Source organism: Pogoniulus pusillus, chromosome 20, assembly GCF_015220805.1.
Source record: "Pogoniulus pusillus isolate bPogPus1 chromosome 20, bPogPus1.pri, whole genome shotgun sequence".
NCBI classification, from domain to species: domain Eukaryota; kingdom Metazoa; phylum Chordata; class Aves; order Piciformes; family Lybiidae; genus Pogoniulus; species Pogoniulus pusillus.
Window position 1 is genome coordinate 11,883,712 of NC_087283.1, and position 20,193 is coordinate 11,903,904.

A 20,193-nucleotide genomic window follows, 5' to 3' on the forward strand; every position below is an offset into this window, starting at 1 on the left:
CTGACTAGTACTGCACAGCTCTTTCTTGCTGCACAGCTGCAGCAAGCAGGAACTAAAGAACCATTAAAAGAAACGGGACCATGGTGGACTGTCCACATATCCCTGCACTGAGACACTCCATGCACCCAGCTACTAAAAGGGAGGAGAAATCAAACGCCAGAATACCTTGTGTGTGCCTGTTTACAGTTTGGTTTACTTTCGTATTTCCAGTTCCAACAATGTGGTGATTGTTCAGATTCAGTCAGTAGTGGTGGCAGTGACCTGGAGCTACATCCAGAAGAAAGCATGTTTCTGGTGAGTTTAGTTTGGTGCTTGGGTTTGGGTTTTTTAATATGGGCAGAACTGGTAAGACCAGTGGTGTTTCACCTTCATATGGACAGTGCACTTAAAGGGCACTGCTCTGAAGTGACACTTCATTCTGAGGCATGATTTTGTGATTCCAGTGCTATTTTTATTTTCCCTGTTAAATATCCTATACATTATTTTTCAAACAAGTAAACTTTACCTTTTTTTCCTAATAAATAATACAAGAGCAGTACCTCATTTCCCCAACTTGCACATGAAAAATGTATTTTGAAAACAATATTCTTCTATCTTAAATCACCTCTTCGAGCATTTAAAAGCTTTTGTCAGATTATCCTAACACAGGGCATCCTGTTAAGCAAAATCATTGTATACAAATGATATAAAAGACCACTTCATACAAAAATGTGCCCTCTCCAGGAGGGTCTGAAAATGGATTTGTGCCTCTAATTAGGCTGACTGTATTCACTGTTTTGCAAGTTTATTTCAGGAGCCTCTGATGGCTTTACAAATGCCACTTTCAAACTGCTTTGTTAGTTCCAAGAGACCTACAAGAAAGCAGTCATTAGCTGCCTTGATCACCCTGTTCTGTCTACATCGCTTTTGCTCTTTGTAAAGACATTTTCGTCTACAGAAAGCCATCGGTCAGCAGAAGTATACAGTAACCACACTTGCAGCAAGACCTCACTGGAAGATACCCAACAAAGGGGATAGGAAGGCTACCAGTGAAGCAGGCAGCTCACTCATCAGCTACAGGAGGACAATCCTTCTCTGCTGTGGGACAGCCACGAGATAAAGCCATCTAACTAACTTTGTGTCCACTAGTAATTCAATAATGCCTGACTGTACTGTGGAGCCACACTCTCTCTGTTCTGCTGCAGCATTAAGGATGCCCTGCCTAGAAGCAAGGGAAAGCATACAGCTTTGTCTCAGGGTGAGGAGGGTGACAGAAATGACTGTTACTGGAGTGGAGAAATCATTCTAAAGCTCGTATAATTGTACTGGCTTCTGTTTCAGTTTGTGGACTGTCCTGTACCCTCTGATAGCTAGGCCTGCACTGAGCAGGTATGCCATGACAGCTATGCAGCCTGAGAGGCCAGTAGCAATCTCTGCCCCATGCAGGCTGCATCTAAACCCCTGATAGCCTTTGCTTTGGTAAAGCTGCTCTCTCTCTTTGCACACTGATGAATTATAAACCTCCAGCAGAAAATGGAAGAAACAGTAGAGAGCAGGCACCAGGCCAACTACAATCACCAAGTCCAGGATGCACTCAAGTAGCAGCCAGGCTGGGAAATGCCACGGTAACCGTATTACACCGAGCAAAATAAGAAGGCAAGTGAAGACCAGGAGACACCCTCCTACGGCCATTGCAGCCCTTGCGATTGGCAGCTTCTGTAGGAAGAAGCGCTGGTCAAGCTGCTGGGCTTTTTCCCCGTCTGCTCCACTGAAGCCGCTGTACGCCCCGCCGAAGTGGTAGTAGTAGATGCCCCCCAGGCTAGGGATGCCCGTGTAGCCTCCCGTCGAGCCGCCGGACACGGAGCTGCAGGCCACGATCAGCACGGCGAGCAGCGCCTCCACGACCTGGCACCAGGCTGGAAGGGGAAGGGCAGAGGTGGGCCTGCGGTCGGACGGCGGGGAAAGGGCAGCTCCCGAGGGGCAAGCGGGGCCCTGGGGCCGCTCCCGCCGCCGCCTCCCGCCCCACTCACCCCTGGCCGTGCGCAGGTACCCGCAGCGGCGGCACTCCAGCAGCCCCGGCGCGGCTGCGCGGCCTCCTGGCCGGCCCTCTGGCCCTGCTTCAGGCACTGTGCTGACGGAGGGCGGCGGCGGGGACGGCAGCGACCCGATTGAGCCCTTCGCGGCCGCATGCTCGCCCCGCCGCACCTCGTCCCGACTCCTGACCGAGCCCCTCACGGTAGCCTGCCTGCCCCCACGGACCCTGTCTCGTCCCCCGATTGGGCCCCTCATGGTCGCCTGCCTGCTCCCCTCACCGCCCGCCCGCCCCGCTGCGTCCCTGCCGCGGGAGCTGCTCCGCTCCGCCATAGTCCGGAGTGGCAGCGCTCCGCCGGCGCTAGGACCAGAGGGCTGGGCTGGGCCGGGCTGCCCGGATCGAGGTTGGGGCCGGCCGGGTGTGGGCTCACGCTGCGATCGGAGAGGCGAAGCCTCCGAGTCTTCTCCCTCGGGCTTAGGCGCAGCCCTGCTGGGGTCCTCCTCGGAACGCCAACAGCTACAGCCGCGCCCCAGCCCTGCCCCGCCCCAGGGAGGTATTCAGGAGGTGCGTCGGGGCCGCTCCCTTCGGTACCTGTTGCGGAGCCGGAGTGGGGCCTCTCCCTCTCATATCTTGTGATCTGTCATAGAATGACAGAATGGTCTGGGTTGGAAGGGACTTACAAAGGTCACCTGGCCCAACCACCTCTGCAGTAAGCAGGGGCCTCCTCACATCAGGTTGCTCAGAGCCCTGTCGAGCCTCACCTTGAGCATCTCCAAGGATGGGGCCCCAACCACCTCCCTGGGCAGCCTGTCCCAGTGTTCCACTGCCCTCGTGGTAGTGTCCTGCAGTGCAACTGACAGGTTCCAGGTCACTACTCTTCAGGCCACACTCAGGTAATTTTCTTTAGATGTATTACCTTATATTCATTCATACAGAAACAAATAGACCTCTTCTGTGTCTGTTTGCTGGAGCTGCTTCAGACAACATGATGTGACTTTTTTACTGGCTGCTCCGTTTCCATCCACAATAATGCTGTGCTGCCCAGCAGCACTGGCTGTCATCCTGTTCCAGGAGGCTGCTGAGCACAGCCTCCACCTTCCAGCAAAGTGGACAATGAGTTGATTACTCCTTTGTTTATTGGTGGTTGCTGGAGTAAAAGCGAGCGCCCAAGATCTCAGCTATGCACAAGGGTCAGCATTTCTCAGGGCTGCTAAGGGCCTAGCTGATTCTGGAAACTCAGAGGGAAAGAAGATTGCACAGAGTGAATGCTTTGATCCAAGAGTTTGACCAAACAGTACTTGGAAAAGCTTTAGCACTGCACAGAAATACTTTAGTGGCACTTAAGAGAGACTTGTAGGGAAACAGGGTTACACCATGAGGTCACAGACACAGTGTCTGAATATGTGCCTCGAGAGGTCCAAATCTGTCACTGAGATGCAGAAATAAATTTCCTCCATCTACAAGACTGGTGGAGACAGTAAGATTGCTTCATCCTTCTGTGCTTGCAGGAGCAACAACCCTATAGCTGATCCCATAAGGAAGCTATAAACTGTGGTATTACATCTCAGCACTGCAGAAACACATGCTCCACAACATTTCACCTGTCTCCATGAAGGACAGGTGGTCTGAAAACTCATCGTAAAGTCTACTCAGTTTGGGGATAAGAGAAGCAAAGCAAAAGCACTTTTTGTTCAACCCCCTGTTTAGATAGAGAAGACAGGAGTTGTATGATGATAATAAATTAGGAAATGGGGAGATCACAGGGAACATAGGGTGAGGGTTCTGGAGGCAGTGCAGATGCTCAGCAATGAGGCTGTTGTACACCCTTTTTGATGTGCTTATGTTGCACGGCTCATGTTCATGTGCCAGAACCCAGGCCTTCATGCTGCCATGCACACAATGAGCTTAAGAGCTTCAGTGGTCCTTTGTGTGCTTTTAGGATTATGAGCAGTGCCATTTTGCTTAGTAGAAGCTTCTAACTGCCTTGAGAGGGACATGGACAACTAGGCTGAATAATCCTGAGCCAGAAGAAGAGATTAAACACATGTTTCTTATGCAGAGTGCTCCTGCTGCAACCTGTGCTGAATTCAGGATGTACTGGAGTTACTTGTTTGCAGGCAGAGCTGGGAAACCACTCTGTTGGTACATGATGCATTTATGTTTTACTAGTGTGTTTGCTGCTAACAAGTGAGGTACAAACTTCAAGGTATTGTAGAACTAGGTCAGTCTTACTCCATTTTCTGTTGCTATGTTGAGAATTGTTTACAAAAAATTGCTTTGCGTAACTTCGCTCCTCAAAGTACCACAACTGAGTTTGGGCAGCATTGCCACCTGGGCTCCTATTCTCCTATTCTCACTGCAACAAGTAGAAGTCAGCAAAAGAGGGCAACAGGAAGCTGAGGACTCCAGTATTAATCTCTACCTCTGCTTTGGCTCTTTGGCTCCTCTTTTTTTTTAATATGTTTGGTTTGAGGATTGGTTTTTTTTTTTTTTTTTTTTTTTTTTTTTTTTTTTTTTTTTTTTTTTTTGTCTTTTTGTCTCTTCTGTTTCTGCTGCAGTAAAGGGAGGAAAGGCCCTGATCTGGCTTGCCATGAGCCCAGAGCTCTGACCTGGTTCAGTGCCCTCCCTGGGAACTTGGAAGGTGAAGTAGAAGGAGCAAGTCGTGAGCTGCCTCATATTTCTCCAGTGTAAGGCAGTTGGGAGCTGCAATACAATCATTGCTGAACACCATAGGCAGATTTATTGACTGTCTCACATAAATAAATAATCATAGGAACAATGAGAGCAGCACGGTGACGATGCAGCAGTGCTGCAGGAAAGAACAGGAGGTTATTGTGAATGGCAAACTGAACTCAAGTCCACAGTGTCATCCCGTTGCGAAAAAAGCTAACATTGCTAGGGTATATAAACAGGAACGTCATGTCTAGGACATGTGAAGAAACTCTTCTGCCCACCCCCTCTGCCCTGGTAGCTCTCCAGTCTTGCGCACTGCATGTCCAGAGGTGAGTGTATCAGCTGGAGGGGATCCAGATGAAAGCAAAAGAAAGCTCTAGAAGTGCAACCCGTGACAAAAATGCCAGTCCTCTCATTTGGCAGAACAGGTGCCTGTTAACAACTTGCAAGCATGTTAAGTAGGGAGGTATCTTAACAACTTGCAAGCTTGTGAAAAGTTCCTGCCAAGGGGAGGAGGATTTTTTTGTTTTCCCTTTCTGTTGTTGGCATGGTCAGAAAGCAGTGAGTTTAGCTTGAGGCAAAAGAGGTATGACTTAGGCACACCCCAGAAGAAGACAATGTTTCTACACAGCTCAACTCCACCACTTTGTAAAACAATGAGCAGCTGCTGCTGGAGCAGATTGCTTGGGCAGGTGGTGGGGGCAAGTGGTGGGTTTCTATGACTGGGCTTAAGTGCAGTCATGAGAGGGGCTGGCATGTCTGTGCTCCCAGAGAAAGAGGTGCCTGGTATTGCCCAGCTGCGGTGGTGCAGACCTCCTGGGACATGTTCAATATCCGGAGCAGCCAGCACTGCATTCTTGTCTTGGTTACAAGGGCAGTGGACTGGGACAATCTGGCATTTCCTTGGTTACAAGTGCAGTGATCTGGGACAATTGGGCACTCCCTAAATTTACCTGAAACTCCTGTTGCCTAGGAATGTCCTGCTGCCTGCCTGGATCATAGCCCACTCTGTAAGGAGACAGAACTACCTGACAAAAATTTTAGCCAAATGAAAACAAAGCAACAAAACAAACCCAAACAAACAAAACACAAGAAAAAAAAACCCAAACGACAAAAACTCCACCCAAACCCCAAACCACCAAAAAACCTTCACCAAAGTCAATAATCTTGCAATCCTATAAATACCAATCCTAAGTGAGACTCTTAGAGCTGTCTGGGATCAGAGAACGCTGTGATCCATATCTTTCCCCTGAGCTGGGAATCTTAGGATAGATCTTCTGAGGACTTCAAAACCCATATTTCATTAAGATTTCTGAAGAACAGATTTCATGAGGATTTCCAAATTCATCTGCTGAGAGATGCCAATGAAGGGAAAGGGTTCAAAGATGGTCAGCTGGCAAATGCTGCCAAAGGAGAGCAATCATTCACCACAGCTGGATTTTGCAAAGTTTCAAATATAATTCCTCTCTATCTCTACATATCCTTTGTATCAGTGTGTGTTAATCTCTGTGTGCATATGTGTGTGTGTGATAGATTTGACTGAGAAAACTTTGTCATGAGTCGTGGGAGAGCCTTGCCATTTTTAAATCTTTAAGTCTTTATGTTGATTATAGCAAATATTACATCACTCTGGCAACTGTCTGATGAATAAGTGTTGTTAAAATGTACACAATCCAATCTTGGGATTTATCATAATAGTGCTAATAAAGCTTAGATATCTGCCACCTCAAAGATGTGTAAGACCTTTAAAGTAATAGAGTGAACCTTGCCATCAAACTTTTGAAGTTGCACTTTTATAAATTCACATTAAGCCCACTTTTGTTAGGGTTTTTGATGGTGATTCTTTAAATGATCTAAACTCATCCACACCACCACCCTGCAAGCTCATAGTGTCGCCTTGCCCCACAAAGTCACCATGCCCCTTTCCATCTCTTTCCCATTGGCTGGACAGTGCCCCTGTGGCTTCGAGGCTATCAAAGGGGGCATCTGCCACAATAAAGTGTGCAACAGCTGAAGTTTCTGAAGTCACATCTCAAACACAGTGTATGCACTTACATAATGTTTACTTCTAAGCAAATGTAAGCAAGTCTGAACAAGGTGCTTCTCTGCACTGCCTGTACCCGGGAGACACTAACGGTCACACTTCGTGGAAATTCCTCTCAGCATCTGTAACAGGACTTGCAAGTATTTCGGCATATCTGTTGGGCGTGTAGCTCACCGGTGAGCTCTCTGCGTCTCAGGCCAGACTGCGTGCAGGGCCCTGCGCAGCTGCTGCACTCCTTCTTGTCCACAGGGGGGCAGCAGTCCATGGACAGGGACGGGACTGTGGCTCGTCCCACGCAGCGGGTGTCAGGCTGCAGCACTGCGTTTGCAGACGCTGGTTTTGGGGGAGGCTGACGAAATGTCCTGCAAGCATTCCATAGTTTTCTTCACAAACTGCAGTTGCAGGAGATCACACTCATTAAAGCAGGTGTGTTAATGCATCTGTTTTCAGACTGGTCCAGAGCGTGCCGTCGAGAGCTCCATCAGGAGCTCAGACGGAGTGTCGCGGTCCCTGCTGCAACACCCTGCACTCAAGCCTGAGGTGAGCTACCTCGTCTGCTTTCAAAAGAAGTGCAGGGATCAGACATGCCCCAGGTGCTGCTGCTCTCCTCTCTAAAGCCCAGCTCACAGCGGTGACAAGAGCACCCTGCAAACTGCTTTGCGTACACAGGCTGCTGTTGCAGAAGTGACACCTCTAGCTGGACTGTGCGATTTGCCTATTAATGTCATCCGCCATGCAAGGGGTGGGTTGGCCGTATCTGTAGAATACGGAGTGCTGAGCTGTGTGCTCATGCTTCAGCCCTGGGAGGCTCTGTGCACCACAGGGTGGTGGAGGCCTGACGACATCACGTGAGCATGCAGCGAAGGACTGGAGCCATGCAGAGAGAGGAGAAAGACATGCTAATAGCAGGAGAAAGCCACTGACCCCACTGTACACCCCTTCTGCTTCTAGCCAGTTTCTCAGCCTTATGTAACTGCGTCTACCTATGTCTCCAGAGCCAAATATTTTACTGTCTTGGCAGCAGACTTCCACCATGCCCCCCCCTGAACCCTACTACTGTGTGCTGTATTACAGGTAGAGCTTCAGTTGCGTCATCTTTGGGGTTGTTGCTAAGCAGAATATGCAGCATTGTCCTTGAGTCCTCCCTACGCTGTGTTTAACCCTGTCAGGGCTGCAACATGGCAAAAGATGAGACCAGGTGGGGGAAGTGAGGAAACAGACTCTAGGTCCTTGGAGATGGCCTCCATGAACTTCTAAAGGTTGCTCATGTAAGGCTTCAGTAAAAAGAAGAGAGAAAGTAGTCTGGAACTGTGCAGCATTCAGCAGGAGAGAGTTCAAGCAGCTTCAGTACAATTTACCCATGAAGTGTTTTTGAAAGGTGTTATTCCTTGTCCAAGGCCCATGGTAGGGTGGCTGCTGCGGGAGACCTGCCAGCCAAGCTGGGACTGGGGTCCCTGGCTGGACCTGCTGCCTGCATTTCACCACCTTCTGCCTGCCTCCAGCCCCAAGTCCCTGGTCCCCACTGTGGCCTCGCAATGCCGACTGAGGCACTGTGGCCAGCAGCAGGCAATGGCTCCACAAGAGTGTCACCTCAGAGTCAACACTCAGGGAAGGAGACGCCTGTGGAGATGCAGCCTTATAGCTGGTGGTGTAGTGAGCATGGATTGAATACAAGTGGTCCTTTCTTTTACCATGCAGGAGTGAGTGTAAACAGGCAAAAATGACAGTGACTGCTGGCCTCTCCAGGGAAGGTGGCAGCAGTCTTGTAAGAAGATTAGCAGGATCCCTTTTATCCTTGAGCAGCTCTTTGATCTCTGGACATATGCTGTCAAAGCAGCAAGGGAAGACTTGAAGCAGCCATTGGAAGACAAGGAGGGTGCAGATGCTTTTCTTATTTATCCCAGACCTGCAAGAATGAAGGGACAAGGAGGCATAGATTTCACATCACTTAGCAAGAAATGGCCTTCTGAGAATGGTGTCACTGTGCTTTGCAGCACCATTGGAAAGAACTGCAGAATTTGTGCTAGCTGCCAAAATTAGGAGCTTGCTTGGGCCTTGCAGCAGTCAGAAAGACAAAACAAAACAAAACAAAAAATCTTTGTAACGATTCCACATACTGTCCATTCTCAGCTGCTGCACTGGGAGCAGAGCCTTTGAGATCAGGACAGACTGATGCTTTCTGCAGGCTTTGGGAGCCATCAGTTCCCTCTTGGTGTGTTACACAGTGCTAGGGCTGGAGTAGCTGGATTCTGTGCAGCTTTGCTGCCTCACCGTCTTTGAAGACTGAGGGAAGTGGTCCAAAGGGTGACAGCCCACGGCTTCCAGGAAGACAAGATGTGTCTGTGTGTGCTCTGTCCCCAGAAAGAGTTAATGCACAAGCACGTTCCAGGTGTTTGAAGTGAACATAGCTGCAATGGGGAGGAAAGGGCATTTTTGGGTGGGGAGAGCAGCCCTCTCTGTGAGCCAATGGTTAAACGATTCCATCCCAACGCCCAGTTTTGGGGCTTATTTCATGGCAAGAATTTGCAGGAAATTTCCTCTCAAAGGGATTTGTCCTGAATGAAGAGTAGGGACTGGACCCTAAGGCTTGCTGGTGTCTTCCTCTCTGTTCTGTAGAAGGTAAAGTGCTTTACTCTGGTACCTTGTTTTTTTCCAGGGGGAGAAGTGGGGCAATATTCCCTGTCTGCCTACATGGAAGGTGTCCATTGTACCTTTGTCTGCAGCTCCTCTTTGCAAAACAAACATGTTGCAAGGTGTTATGAAGGTTCTACTGGGATAAACTCTGCACTGTGCTTTTGAGTCTCAGCCCTGCTGTTGAACTGAGATATGTGGCTCATTCTTTGCCCTTTTTTCCGCCCCCAGCCCTGCTGACATGTCTTTAGCTGCTTTTCTTTCATTAGAAAGGAGACCCAGAAGGCACTGGTAGCAAAGGAGCTGAAGTCTTGTCTTGTATCTCTCTTAGATCAGCCTGAGTTGCTGTAACCAAGCTAGTGAGATGCTGTTGGCAGAGTAACTACATCAGTGTGGGGCATCCCTTAAGTGCATGCTTCACAGAGGCAATGAGAAGATTTGTTGAAATGGCAAATTTTGCCAGAACCAGGCAATGCCACAAGACTCCCAGCTCAGTCTCTTCAGTAAGGAAGGGGTAGTTATGTTGTGAATGTCTGTGACCATGGGGCTAGTTAACTACCATAAAGAAAGGGCTGCTCTTCACTAAATTGCCTTTCAGTGGAGCAGCAAAACAGGGCAGTACAGGAAGCATAAGCAATTTGTGGCAGGGTTACAAGACACTGTGCCAATATCAGTAATAATGGGTGTAGTAGCTCAGGACATGTCTGCCTGCTGTGTCCCTAGCCTTCTGCAGGTGGAAAGTCCTGAGTAAGCAGCAGTTCCTAAGTAAGGCTTTTGCTGGCTGGGTCTGGCTTGTGCTCTGAGTATATGTGCAGGGGTATATAAATGACTTTTGTGTGTGTTTTGGGGCCTAGAAGGCAGCTCTCCCTCTGCTGTACCTTGCTCATTACCCAGCCTTGGGCAGGACCATAGGCCCTTTGCCACTTCTTCTATTTCCCTCTTGGCCATACCAGTCTTGCTCCATTTTCTAAGCACACATTTTTGATCTAGATTCTCTGTGCTGGACTGTTACTCCCTGTTGCTGTGCTAGCAGTGGCAAGTGTCTGTAACCTATACCCTGCCACTGTTCAGTGCATCCTGATCACATTGGACCAGAACTACCTTTTTGGTGTCTGAGATCTAATTTAAAGAGTGCTGCATTTCTGTCTGCAGACTGGAGAGATATTCTGGATGTAAACACATGTAGAGGGCTGATCCTTGTGGTTGCAACTTGTGCAAACTGATAGCTGGGGGGAGGAGGTGACTTGGTGGCTAAGTGATCTGGCCCTTCTGTCAAAGGAACATCAGCCAAACAGACGACAGCATGTTCCTAGATTTAGCAGGGTCTGCTCCTCCTCAGCACAGCAAGTCTATACTAGGCAGTGGTGCACACAGCACCTTACCTACTGCTTTGTGCTCTCAGTTTTGTGTGGAGTTTCACTCCATTCTCTCCCCATATGCAGTCCTATTTGCTGCTGCTAAGGTGTTGATAGGCAGTAAGTAGTGTCTATGGCTTTCAGAAGTTTTACTTTTGAAGAGTTGTGGTCTGTGTCCCCAGATGAGCAGATCTCCTGTTTGGTGTGTGATAACTAAGCCCAGGAAATCCACTTCACTCTGACAGCTCTCAGGATGGACTCATACCTGATCCAAGTGAATGGCCATGGAGATCATGCCCCTATACTGGATGTTCATCTCAAGACTAATGGGAACAGCATATCAGTGGGGAAGGTGAAGAGCCGGAAGCCAAGATGGGCTGTCAGGGCTTCTGAAATGTCAAAGAAGACTTTCAATCCCGTCCGAGCCATCGTAGACACCATGAAGGTGGAGCCCAACCCAAAGAAGGCTATGATCTCCTTGTCCTTAGGTGAGCACAGTGCTGTGGCTGGAGTGCCTGGGTGGTGGGTTCGACTGTGTGGCTGGCAGATGGCCAGGCTCTGAAGTACAAAGCTTGTGCAAATAGGGCCAGGCCACGCAACTGTGCAGCTCTGTGCCTGTCACAGGTCAGTGAACTTTACTGTTTCTCAATCTTTGAAAAGGAGACCCAACTGTCTTTGGAAACCTTCCCACAAGCGATGAGGTGACACAGGCTGTGAAGAAGGTGTTGGACTCGGGGCGTTATAACGGTTATGCTCCCTCTGTTGGTAAGTTGACAAAGCTCTTCCTGTGAAGGTAGGATGAAGGCATATGCCAGCTCCTGCCTCACAGCAGGTGCACAGAACCAGAGGACATCTTTCCAGTAGCACCCTGCAGCTGCCCTCACCTACAGTCCTATGAGCACACAACCATGTGTATCCCCCAGACACACCTGAGTGCCATTCCTTGCATGATCTCTCTGAGTCCCAAAGTCCCCTACAGATGCTGTGTTTACTTCCCTAGCCATTACAGCAGGCAGGGGTTGGGCACTCAGATTGGCTCAGTGCTCTGTCCTCCTGCTGGTAGTTTCAGCCAAGTTCCCTTCTGATCTGCCTTGACTCAGGACTCCCTGTGGGCTTGACAGACTACCTGGGCATTGGCTGCAGTTAGAGCAAAAAGCATGCAGAGAGCATAGCCCACATCTGCCTGAAAAAGACAGATGTGTGCCGACAGGGAGGGCTGCCTCTGTGCCATCACTAAGCAGGGGAAGCCATGTGAAGGCACTTGTCCTTCTGCTGGATCAGGGCAGTTCTCCCATTCTGCTCCTGCCGGTTCTGTGCCCAGGACATGATGGGGCCAGAGCCTGCCTCACTGCCCACAGTCTCTTGCTGCCCTTAGCCTGCCTGGCCCAACCTTAGGCTGCACAGTGCTTGTCCTGAGGACTGTCTCTGCACCTTGGGCCAGAGGCAGAAGTAAATGAGCTTCCCCTGGCTGGGTGGCAGCTGTGACCTTTGTTCTAAAAAAAAAATGTTCTGTAAAAGCCTCCCTAAACCCCTCCCTTCCGTGTTTGGCTCCTTTTTCCCTAGGCTACCAGTCCTGCCGGGAAGCAGTGGCTGCATATTACAGCTGCCCAGAGGCACCACTGAAGGCGCAGGTACTGATGCCTGGCTGAGGCACTCCCACTGCAGTGTTGGCAGGGTGCTGCTGCCCTTGCCTAGAACATTTGGCATGAGGACCCTGCCCCAGCCCTGTCTCTCCCTTGCTCAGCTGTGGAAGGCTCACCCATGACCTTGTCCCACAGTGGCCTCCTGCTACTCTCATTCCCTGCCCTGAGCCCTTTTCCACTCTCCTCAGGAAGAGGATGAGTTTTCCAGCTGTTGACTATTTCCTGCTTTCAGGCAGCCTCTGGGCTTGTCCATTTGGCTGAGAAGCTCTCACCTGTCAGAGCTTGGGGATTACATCACTCACACATGGCTGGGGCACTTCATAGTGTCCATGCTCTCCACCGACTGCTGTGCTGTGTACTCTTTGCAGGATGTCATCTTAACAAGTGGCTGCAGCCAGGCCATAGAACTTGCCTTGGCAGTGCTGGCCAACCCAGGCCAGAACATCTTGGTGCCACGGCCTGGCTTCTCCCTCTACAAGACTCTGGCATTGTCCATGGGGATTGAAGTCAAACTGTACAACCTCGTGGTAAGTGGTGGCAGGTGTGGAAAGGTCAGCTCTGATATTTCAGCCTCTCAGAAATACCCTGGCCCTGCTTGGGAAATGGGGGAATATAAACTGAGCAAACCTGGGCACCCTATCACACCTCACCCTGTGTGGCAAGTCCAGTTCCTCAGCTGTTACCTCCCCTTCACTTCGCTAGCCAGAGAAGGCCTGGGAAATCGATTTGGAGCACTTGGAGTCCCTGGTGGATGAGAAGACAGCTTGCATCATTGTGAACAATCCATCAAACCCCTGTGGCTCTGTGTTCAGCAAAAGCCACCTCCAGAAGATCCTGGCAGGTGAGCCTGAGCGCGTGGGTCTGGACGGCTGCAACCTACCCACATTAACCGCAGCACCATGGCCCAGGGTTTTGTTTCTCTGCCCATGGTTGATTTCAGCCCAGGAAGCAGGGCTTTCTCAGTGTGAAGGTGTTGCCTTACCTGGGCAAGAACATGCAGAGCTTGTCTTCTTCCTCAAACAGTGTGGCCTGGACTGCCCACTTCTCCACTCTACTTGTGCGGAGGGAGAGTGTTCACAGAGAGCCCTATGCTTTCTGACACCTCTTCATTCAGTGGGAAGGCAACAGCAGAACTAGGACCAGCCAAAACAGGAATTTCCAGAGCTCGTGTTCTTCAAATGAACAGTCTGTAGGAGGAAGATAGGGACCCTCTGCCCTGGTTCAGAGCTTCCCTCAGAGCCCTGCCAGACCCTGCGGCAAAGATCAAGTCTGCTCCTAGAGTGCTGAATGCCTTCTCTCCCACAGTGGCATCAAGACAGTGCATCCCCATCCTTGCTGATGAGATCTACGGAGACATGGTGAGTGTCAGTTACAACCCATGACACCCTCACACTGCCTGTCCTTTCTGATGCACTTGCCCTTTGGCCATGGCACCTGGGTCTCCAGAGGTGAGTGACAGCTTCACTCTCCTGTCCTGTACCTGAGTCCATGCCTGGAGCTCCCAGTCCTCGGATGTGCAGTCCCAGGGGTACCTCTCATGTCCAGCTCCTTTCCTCTTCCCAAGTGGCTCATTTTTGTGTGAAAATGGGGGACCTTTCACCATCCATTTTTCATCACTTCTCTGCCTCCTTTCTTGTGCCTCACGCACACCCCTGCAGGTCTTGCAGTGAGAGGCAGGGACAGCCATAACACAGCCTCCTGTTGCAGGTATTTGGTGACTGCAAGTATGAACCTATTGCAACTCTCAGCACCAATGTGCCGATCTTGTCCTGCGGTGGCTTGGCAAAGAGGTGGTTAGTGCCTGGCTGGCGGATGGGCTGGATCCTAATTCATGACAGGAGAGACATCTTTGGTAATGAGGTGAGAACTGCTAGTTGTCACTGTCTGCAAGAGACCTAGAGGGTCTTCAGTGTGTGGATCAGCAGGGCTTTAACTGATACAGGCATGTACTACTCCTTTGCTCCCTCAGCCCTTTCCTTATGCCATCAGCATACGTGACCTTCTACCCAGATCTATGATGTAACACACTCCTTGTGTCTGCTGATCCTTCATGTCCCTTGTCTTTTTTGTGAGCTTCTAATTCCTCTGCTTTTCCAGTGTATTACATGGCTTGTCCAGCCTGCAGCGTCCATGTGTCGTCTCTATGTACTTTTATACTGTTTCTCTTAAAAGTAAGATCAAAGCAGCTTGCAGTGCTGCCAGTGCTTTATCTGGCTATTTGTTCAGTTGTGTTACAAGGACAACAATCTGCTGCAGTGACCTTTCCACCTAGAGGGCTTTCTGCAGAGGAAGAGGGAGAAGAGGACCAACTGAGTGAGCAGAAGAGCTAATGTTGTTTGTCCCTATCCTGCTTTGAAAGGGTGGATTGTGGGCCCTCACCTAAAGGGAAATGCACTTGAAACAGCTCTGGCTTTATTTGTATTGGCTATATTCCAGCCTGGCTTCAGTCAGATTGTGAAGCTCCAAAGGTTGCCTCTGTTTGCATTAAAATTCACAGCTTAGAAACAGAGAATGGTACTGAAAATAGTCTGAGAATACTTGGCATATAGTCAGGCCAATGCTCTTTAGTGCTCTATGCTCACAGAAGAGAGGGATCTGCACAGCTGTAGAAATACAGAGAGTAGTCCATGGAGCTAGCTGCCTGTTTCCTTTAGAGAAACACAATCTGAGCTGCAAATATGTTTTCTTCAGATCAGGGATGGCCTTGTAAGACTGAGTCAAAGGATCCTAGGACCCTGTACTCTTGTCCAAGGAGCACTGGAACATATCTTTCAACAAACACCCTCGGAATTCTACCACAACACTCTCAGCTTCCTGAAGGTAAACAGGCTGTAACAGGTCAGCACGGTTTGTTCAGGGGCTGTTTGGAGGGAGTCATATCTTGCCAGTTCATCATCCCTCCCCACCCTGTTGCAAGGTGCAGTTGTGCCTGTGAGTAGGAGAGGCCAACAAATCTGTTCTGGTAGGGGATATGGTAACTGGGGCAGAAATGTTGGCTGTACTAGGTCTCCGCCAGCCCAGCCCTGCGGCTGGTCACCCATGGACTGGGATGTTTGATGCTGATTTGCTGAGCTCAGCTCAGGTACACTTGCTATACTTAAGGCCATGATCATCCATGCTGTTTGCATTTGTCAGCCTTTTATTTGTAGTGGTCAAAACTGTCTATAGTCCTCATCCAGAGCTTGGCTTCTATTTGCTGATATGCTTCCTGGAATTTCTCCTGTTTTGAAACTTCTCCTTTCTGCTTTTCAGTCCAATGCTGACCTTTGTTATGCTGCCTTATCATCTATCCCTGGCCTCCGGCCTGTCCGGCCCTCTGGAGCCATGTACCTCATGGTAAGTGAGGAGAGTGACATGCCATTTCCATATCATCAGCACTCATGCTAGGTCTCACTGCCAGTGCTTGTCAGTGGCTTTAGACTTGGTCCCTGATGTCTTTTGTCCTGGATTTTCCCACTGTCCTGTGCAACAGACATCTCTCCATCACTGCAGAAGACCAGAGTATTTTGTCTGCTTCTCACATAGCTGAGGCTGGTACATTTCACTCTCTTGCTCCCGCACAGAGCTCTGACTTGTGCTTTGTAGGACAATGTTGTTTTACCTGGATTTGATGCTAACTGGCAATGGGAAGCCCCTACATGACAAGCCAGATTATCATGCCCCCTGTTGAAGATGTAGCCTTCCTCATACTAGCATGTCTGTCTTCTGCCTGTGCTGTTGCCTCTTTTCTTTTTAAAGAAAACCCAAACTTGTAATGATTTGATTACATCTCCTTTGTCATCTCAACTATGGGAGAAAGTCAAGGTCCACACATGAGATTCAGTGAGAACTCAAATGAGAACATTTATTCTAATCAATATGAAGGTTTACATATCTTTACACGGTGGGCTCAGCACATAGACAGGTAAACAACGGACACCTTTATAGTAATAATAATAAACAGAAAGCATTCTCCCACAGTCTAAAAGATGGCTAGTCTTCTCCCACAGGGCCAGAAAGGGGCCCAGGTGTCAGAGCAGATGTTAGGGCATGTGAGAAGCATAGACCTTAATTGCCATTAAAGGCTTTCTATTCATTACTTACAAACTGTCCTTACTCTCTTTTCTCACAGTGCTGTCTCTGGGCAGTGCAACTTTGTCTATTTCAATGCCCACACTCAGCAATCTCAGTTGAGACATATAAATATCCATTCCACTCACTTTTAGTATTTTTTTTTCCTTATGTTTGTCATCAGTGTCTGCAGTTTCTCAACATCTTTTTAAGATGTGAACCCAGAACTGGAGAATACTGCAATACGTAGAGAAGTCATTATCGGTTGACTCCATTTCTGCTCTTACTTAGAGCTACACAGCTTTATGCTCTGTGTAGAGGCGTAGCTCTAAGATTCTTTCACAGCAAAGATGTTTCTGCAATATCTGAACATTTGTTTCAAATTAAGTCACCAAGTAAAATTTTTCTTCCACTGGCTCTTTCAGAACTTCTGCATGAAAATTATTTCCCTTGGCTTACAAGTGTTTGCATGAGATATTTGAAGTAATCGGTTACAAACTAATGGCCAGGAGATCACTGCCTTGATGTGATAAAAGGACAACCTCTTCTTTCCAAACACAGAACAGAAATATTTATTTAAGCATTTCAGCATTTGCTGCAGTCCTGCAAAGATTTGTTTGGGGTTTGACATTTGAGACCTTGTGTTTTTGTTTAAGAGCGTGACAAACTGAGATTATCTTACTTTTCTCTTTTCCTAAGGAAAAAAAGGGCAGTAAAACAACACTCTCACTGAATTGGAGATGAATAGAGAAAGGTTGTACTTTAAGGAATGCAGGAAAAGATGTGGCATACCTGAATCCATAACACCTCATATGGATACAGGATACATGAGAATTCCCCCAAAACTTTCCCCCCAAGCAAACGAAACCACCAAAAACCCACAGTGCTCATTTTCTCCCTTGTCTCCCATTAGGCCCAAGCAGGCCAGATTCACTGCAGCCTACAGAGTAGCTGCTTACATAGTTACTCAGCCAGATAATAATCCATCTGGAGAGCTGGAAAGGCAGGGAGAAAAGAGAACAAATTGACCTTGCTGCTTACTTTTAAAGTGTTTGCAGGATTATGGGATCAAATAACATAATTATGATATCTGGGGTCAACCAGTTCATCCCCTGGGATGGATCTTGGTCTTTGTAGTTTTTCTGGGAAATCTGGGATAACCTGGAACCCCTCAAACCAGGACACCTTGCTATCTTTCTTTTTTTAAACCATCTTTTTTATTGCCATATGGATTTCTTGCATGAGAGAATTATTCTTGTGCATTGACTAGAGTTCTTCCCAAGCTTTTTCCCCTCCCCCCAATATCTTGTTTGTTCCTTTTCACACCTAATTGGATACTGTATCTTTGCCATACTTTTTTTTTAAATAAATTTGTCCTTAATTGAAGTTCCAGATTTAGTTAGTGAATGCATACTTATGAAGAACCCCACATTTTTGTTTGTACATTTGTGTTTGTCTTACATTCCAGCCAGCCCAAAACATGAGCAAAAATTGATGGCAGACAGCTACACTTGACTGAGAAGTTGTTGGGCTATGTGGGTAAACACAGACACTGCAGATAGTTTGCTGCCCTTGGTTGCCATTTTAACTGTTGGACTTGATGATCTGAAAAGTCTTTTCCATGCTAATTGATTATGTGATTCTCTTCTATACATCCCTGCAGGTTGAGATTGAAATGGAACATTTCCCTGAGTTTGAAAACGATGTGGAGTTCACTGAGCGACTCATTTCAGAGCAGTCTGTTTTCTGCTTGCCAGCCACGGTGAGTTTAACACTTGAGAGCCTGAGGGAGCTGTGTGGCCAAGCCATGGGAGAGTAGCAACAGCAGTTTGCTGCTCTGAACTCTGGGGACTGGTTGGGTTGTGTGCAGTGTCCATGATCTGTAATGATGTTTGTACTGCCTCTGAGCTCCTGGTCGTGTGTGTAGGGATGTGGACTGGCAGTCTCTGAGTAACTAACAGTTCTCAGTCAGACTGCCAGGATCTTCTGGTTCCAGGCTTGCTCTGTATTTCTCAAGTTGGCAGAGCTGTATCACTGAACCCTGTGCACCTCTGTACCTCCTTGCTGAAGCTGTTCCCTCAGAGGCCCAGGATTGCTCCCACCTATGTTTCTTTCTTGACCCTTTTTCCAGGCCCCCACCCCTGTGGTCATGGGGATAGAGTACAGGATGATAATCTGTGCCATGTTCCTACTTCCTTCCAGCTCCACTTCCAGCACTGAACACAGATGGAGCCTTGGATATTCTCCATGCCTCTCACTCCTTCCAACTCATTCTCTGGGTCCCGCATAACCCACATAGTCCTGCAGCCTATCACTCTTACAGCATCATATCAACACAGATGCAGATGGGAGATATGCTTGGAACATCAAAACCAGTCCAAGGGAGCACAAGCCCAGACCTGCTGTTCTCCAGTCTGTCCTGCACTGACCATTTTAATTTGCTGCCACAGCACACAGGCACCAAGGCAGGCTCTGAAACTAGAGCACTATCCCAGGTAGTCTGCTAGCTTCATCCTTTCTCATTTCAGTGCTTTGAGTATCCAAACTTCTTCCGTGTGGTGATCACCGTGCCTGAGGAGATGATCTTGGAGGCCTGCAGTCGCATTCAGGAGTTCTGTGAGATGCACTACCAGGGTGCTGAGGGAGGGCAGGACATGGAGTGTGACAAGTAGCCACAGCTGGCCTCCTGCCTCTGCCAGGCTAGACCTTGTGTGAGGCAGGAGCCGGGCAGGCAGGGCTGCTTCCAGCCAGCCACACACCCCCCTGCCTGCAAGCAGCCATCGTCCTGCTGCTTCACCTTTTGTGCTCCACAGACCCGCCAGCGCTGTGGGAAGAGCCAGCCACTTCTGCCCCCTCCTCCACTGCAGCTTGCACAGCCTCTGGCGTTCGGTGCCCGTGGTCTCCATATGCTCTGCATTTGCACCCCGTGCTGCCTGTGAGCCAGCTGCAGGCGGGGGCACAGCAGCTGCCCCGTGCCAGGCCTCAGGGCCCAGACTCCGTGTGCCCAGCAGCTCTTGCGCTGGCTGTGCCTCCCCTGGGGACAGGAGAAGGCTGCTCTCTCTCGGAGGGCAAGAGAAGTGCCCACCTCTCCCTCACCTGTGCTGCCCTAGGAGGCCAGAGCTCTTTATACCAAGCCCTTTGTGCAACAAAGGGAGTAAGTTATTGTGACTTTTTTATTAATAAACGTTCTGATATGCCAGTCCCTCTGCTGTGCTCCCGTTGTGACAGGTACTTGGCACTCTGTGGGCCACCCTTGCTCTGTTCATGGTGCTGTAGTGCCCCAGGCCTGCTCCTGTTTGCGGCTGGCTGGCCGTGGGCTGCCCTGTCACCAGAGCCCCCACCAAAGGCACCCACCAGGCCCTAAGGGCAGGCTGGGCCCTACCAGCCTGGCACAGACCAGAGCTGGACACTCCTGCTGATGCTGACAGCTCGCTGTGGTGGCCTGTCTGCTTCCCACAGACCAGCCCTGCCTGCATCTGCCTGCTGGTGCTCGTAGCCCTGAAGCTGCTGGCAGGTGCTGGTGCCCTCTGCTGCAGGGAGGGCCTGCACCCAGACCAGAGCCAGCCATGCCAGGTGCTGGCTGCTGCCTAAGAGTTCAAGGCCAGGGCAGCCAGATGTTTCACGCTGCAGTAATGAAGAAATGGGTGGCACCCCATAAGCTGTTTATACTGTATAGGATGTTTGTGATATGGCAGCAGTGCCAGGGTTATTGACTGTTGAATATACCGTCCATAAACTAATAAAGAACTGCTTGTCTGGCGTCTGTTAGTTCCACGGAAGCAGGAG

The 20,193-nt window shown here is 49.3% G+C and overlaps 2 protein-coding genes across 2 annotated transcripts; one reads left to right on the top strand and one right to left on the bottom strand.

Moving 5' to 3' along the window:
* Positions 1 to 429: 429 nt before the first annotated feature.
* On the bottom strand, positions 430 to 7,823 carry MARVELD3 (MARVEL domain containing 3). The gene is made up of 4 exons (XM_064159757.1): positions 7,801 to 7,823; positions 6,903 to 7,090; positions 2,010 to 2,546; positions 430 to 1,895 (listed from the first exon to the last, which is right to left on the bottom strand). Exons 1-4 carry the CDS (start codon positions 7,821 to 7,823, stop codon positions 1,285 to 1,287), a joined length of 1,359 nt encoding a protein of 452 aa, XP_064015827.1. The 3' UTR covers positions 430 to 1,284.
* Positions 1,712 to 19,606, top strand: TAT (tyrosine aminotransferase). Its single transcript, XM_064160245.1, has 12 exons — positions 1,712 to 1,915; positions 10,960 to 11,202; positions 11,375 to 11,479; positions 12,278 to 12,345; positions 12,726 to 12,884; positions 13,060 to 13,198; positions 13,663 to 13,715; positions 14,065 to 14,217; positions 15,049 to 15,177; positions 15,610 to 15,693; positions 18,071 to 18,169; positions 18,936 to 19,606. Exons 2-12 carry the CDS (start codon positions 10,968 to 10,970, stop codon positions 19,077 to 19,079), a joined length of 1,368 nt encoding a protein of 455 aa, XP_064016315.1. The 5' UTR covers positions 1,712 to 1,915; positions 10,960 to 10,967; the 3' UTR covers positions 19,080 to 19,606.
* Positions 19,607 to 20,193: the final 587 nt, after the last annotated feature.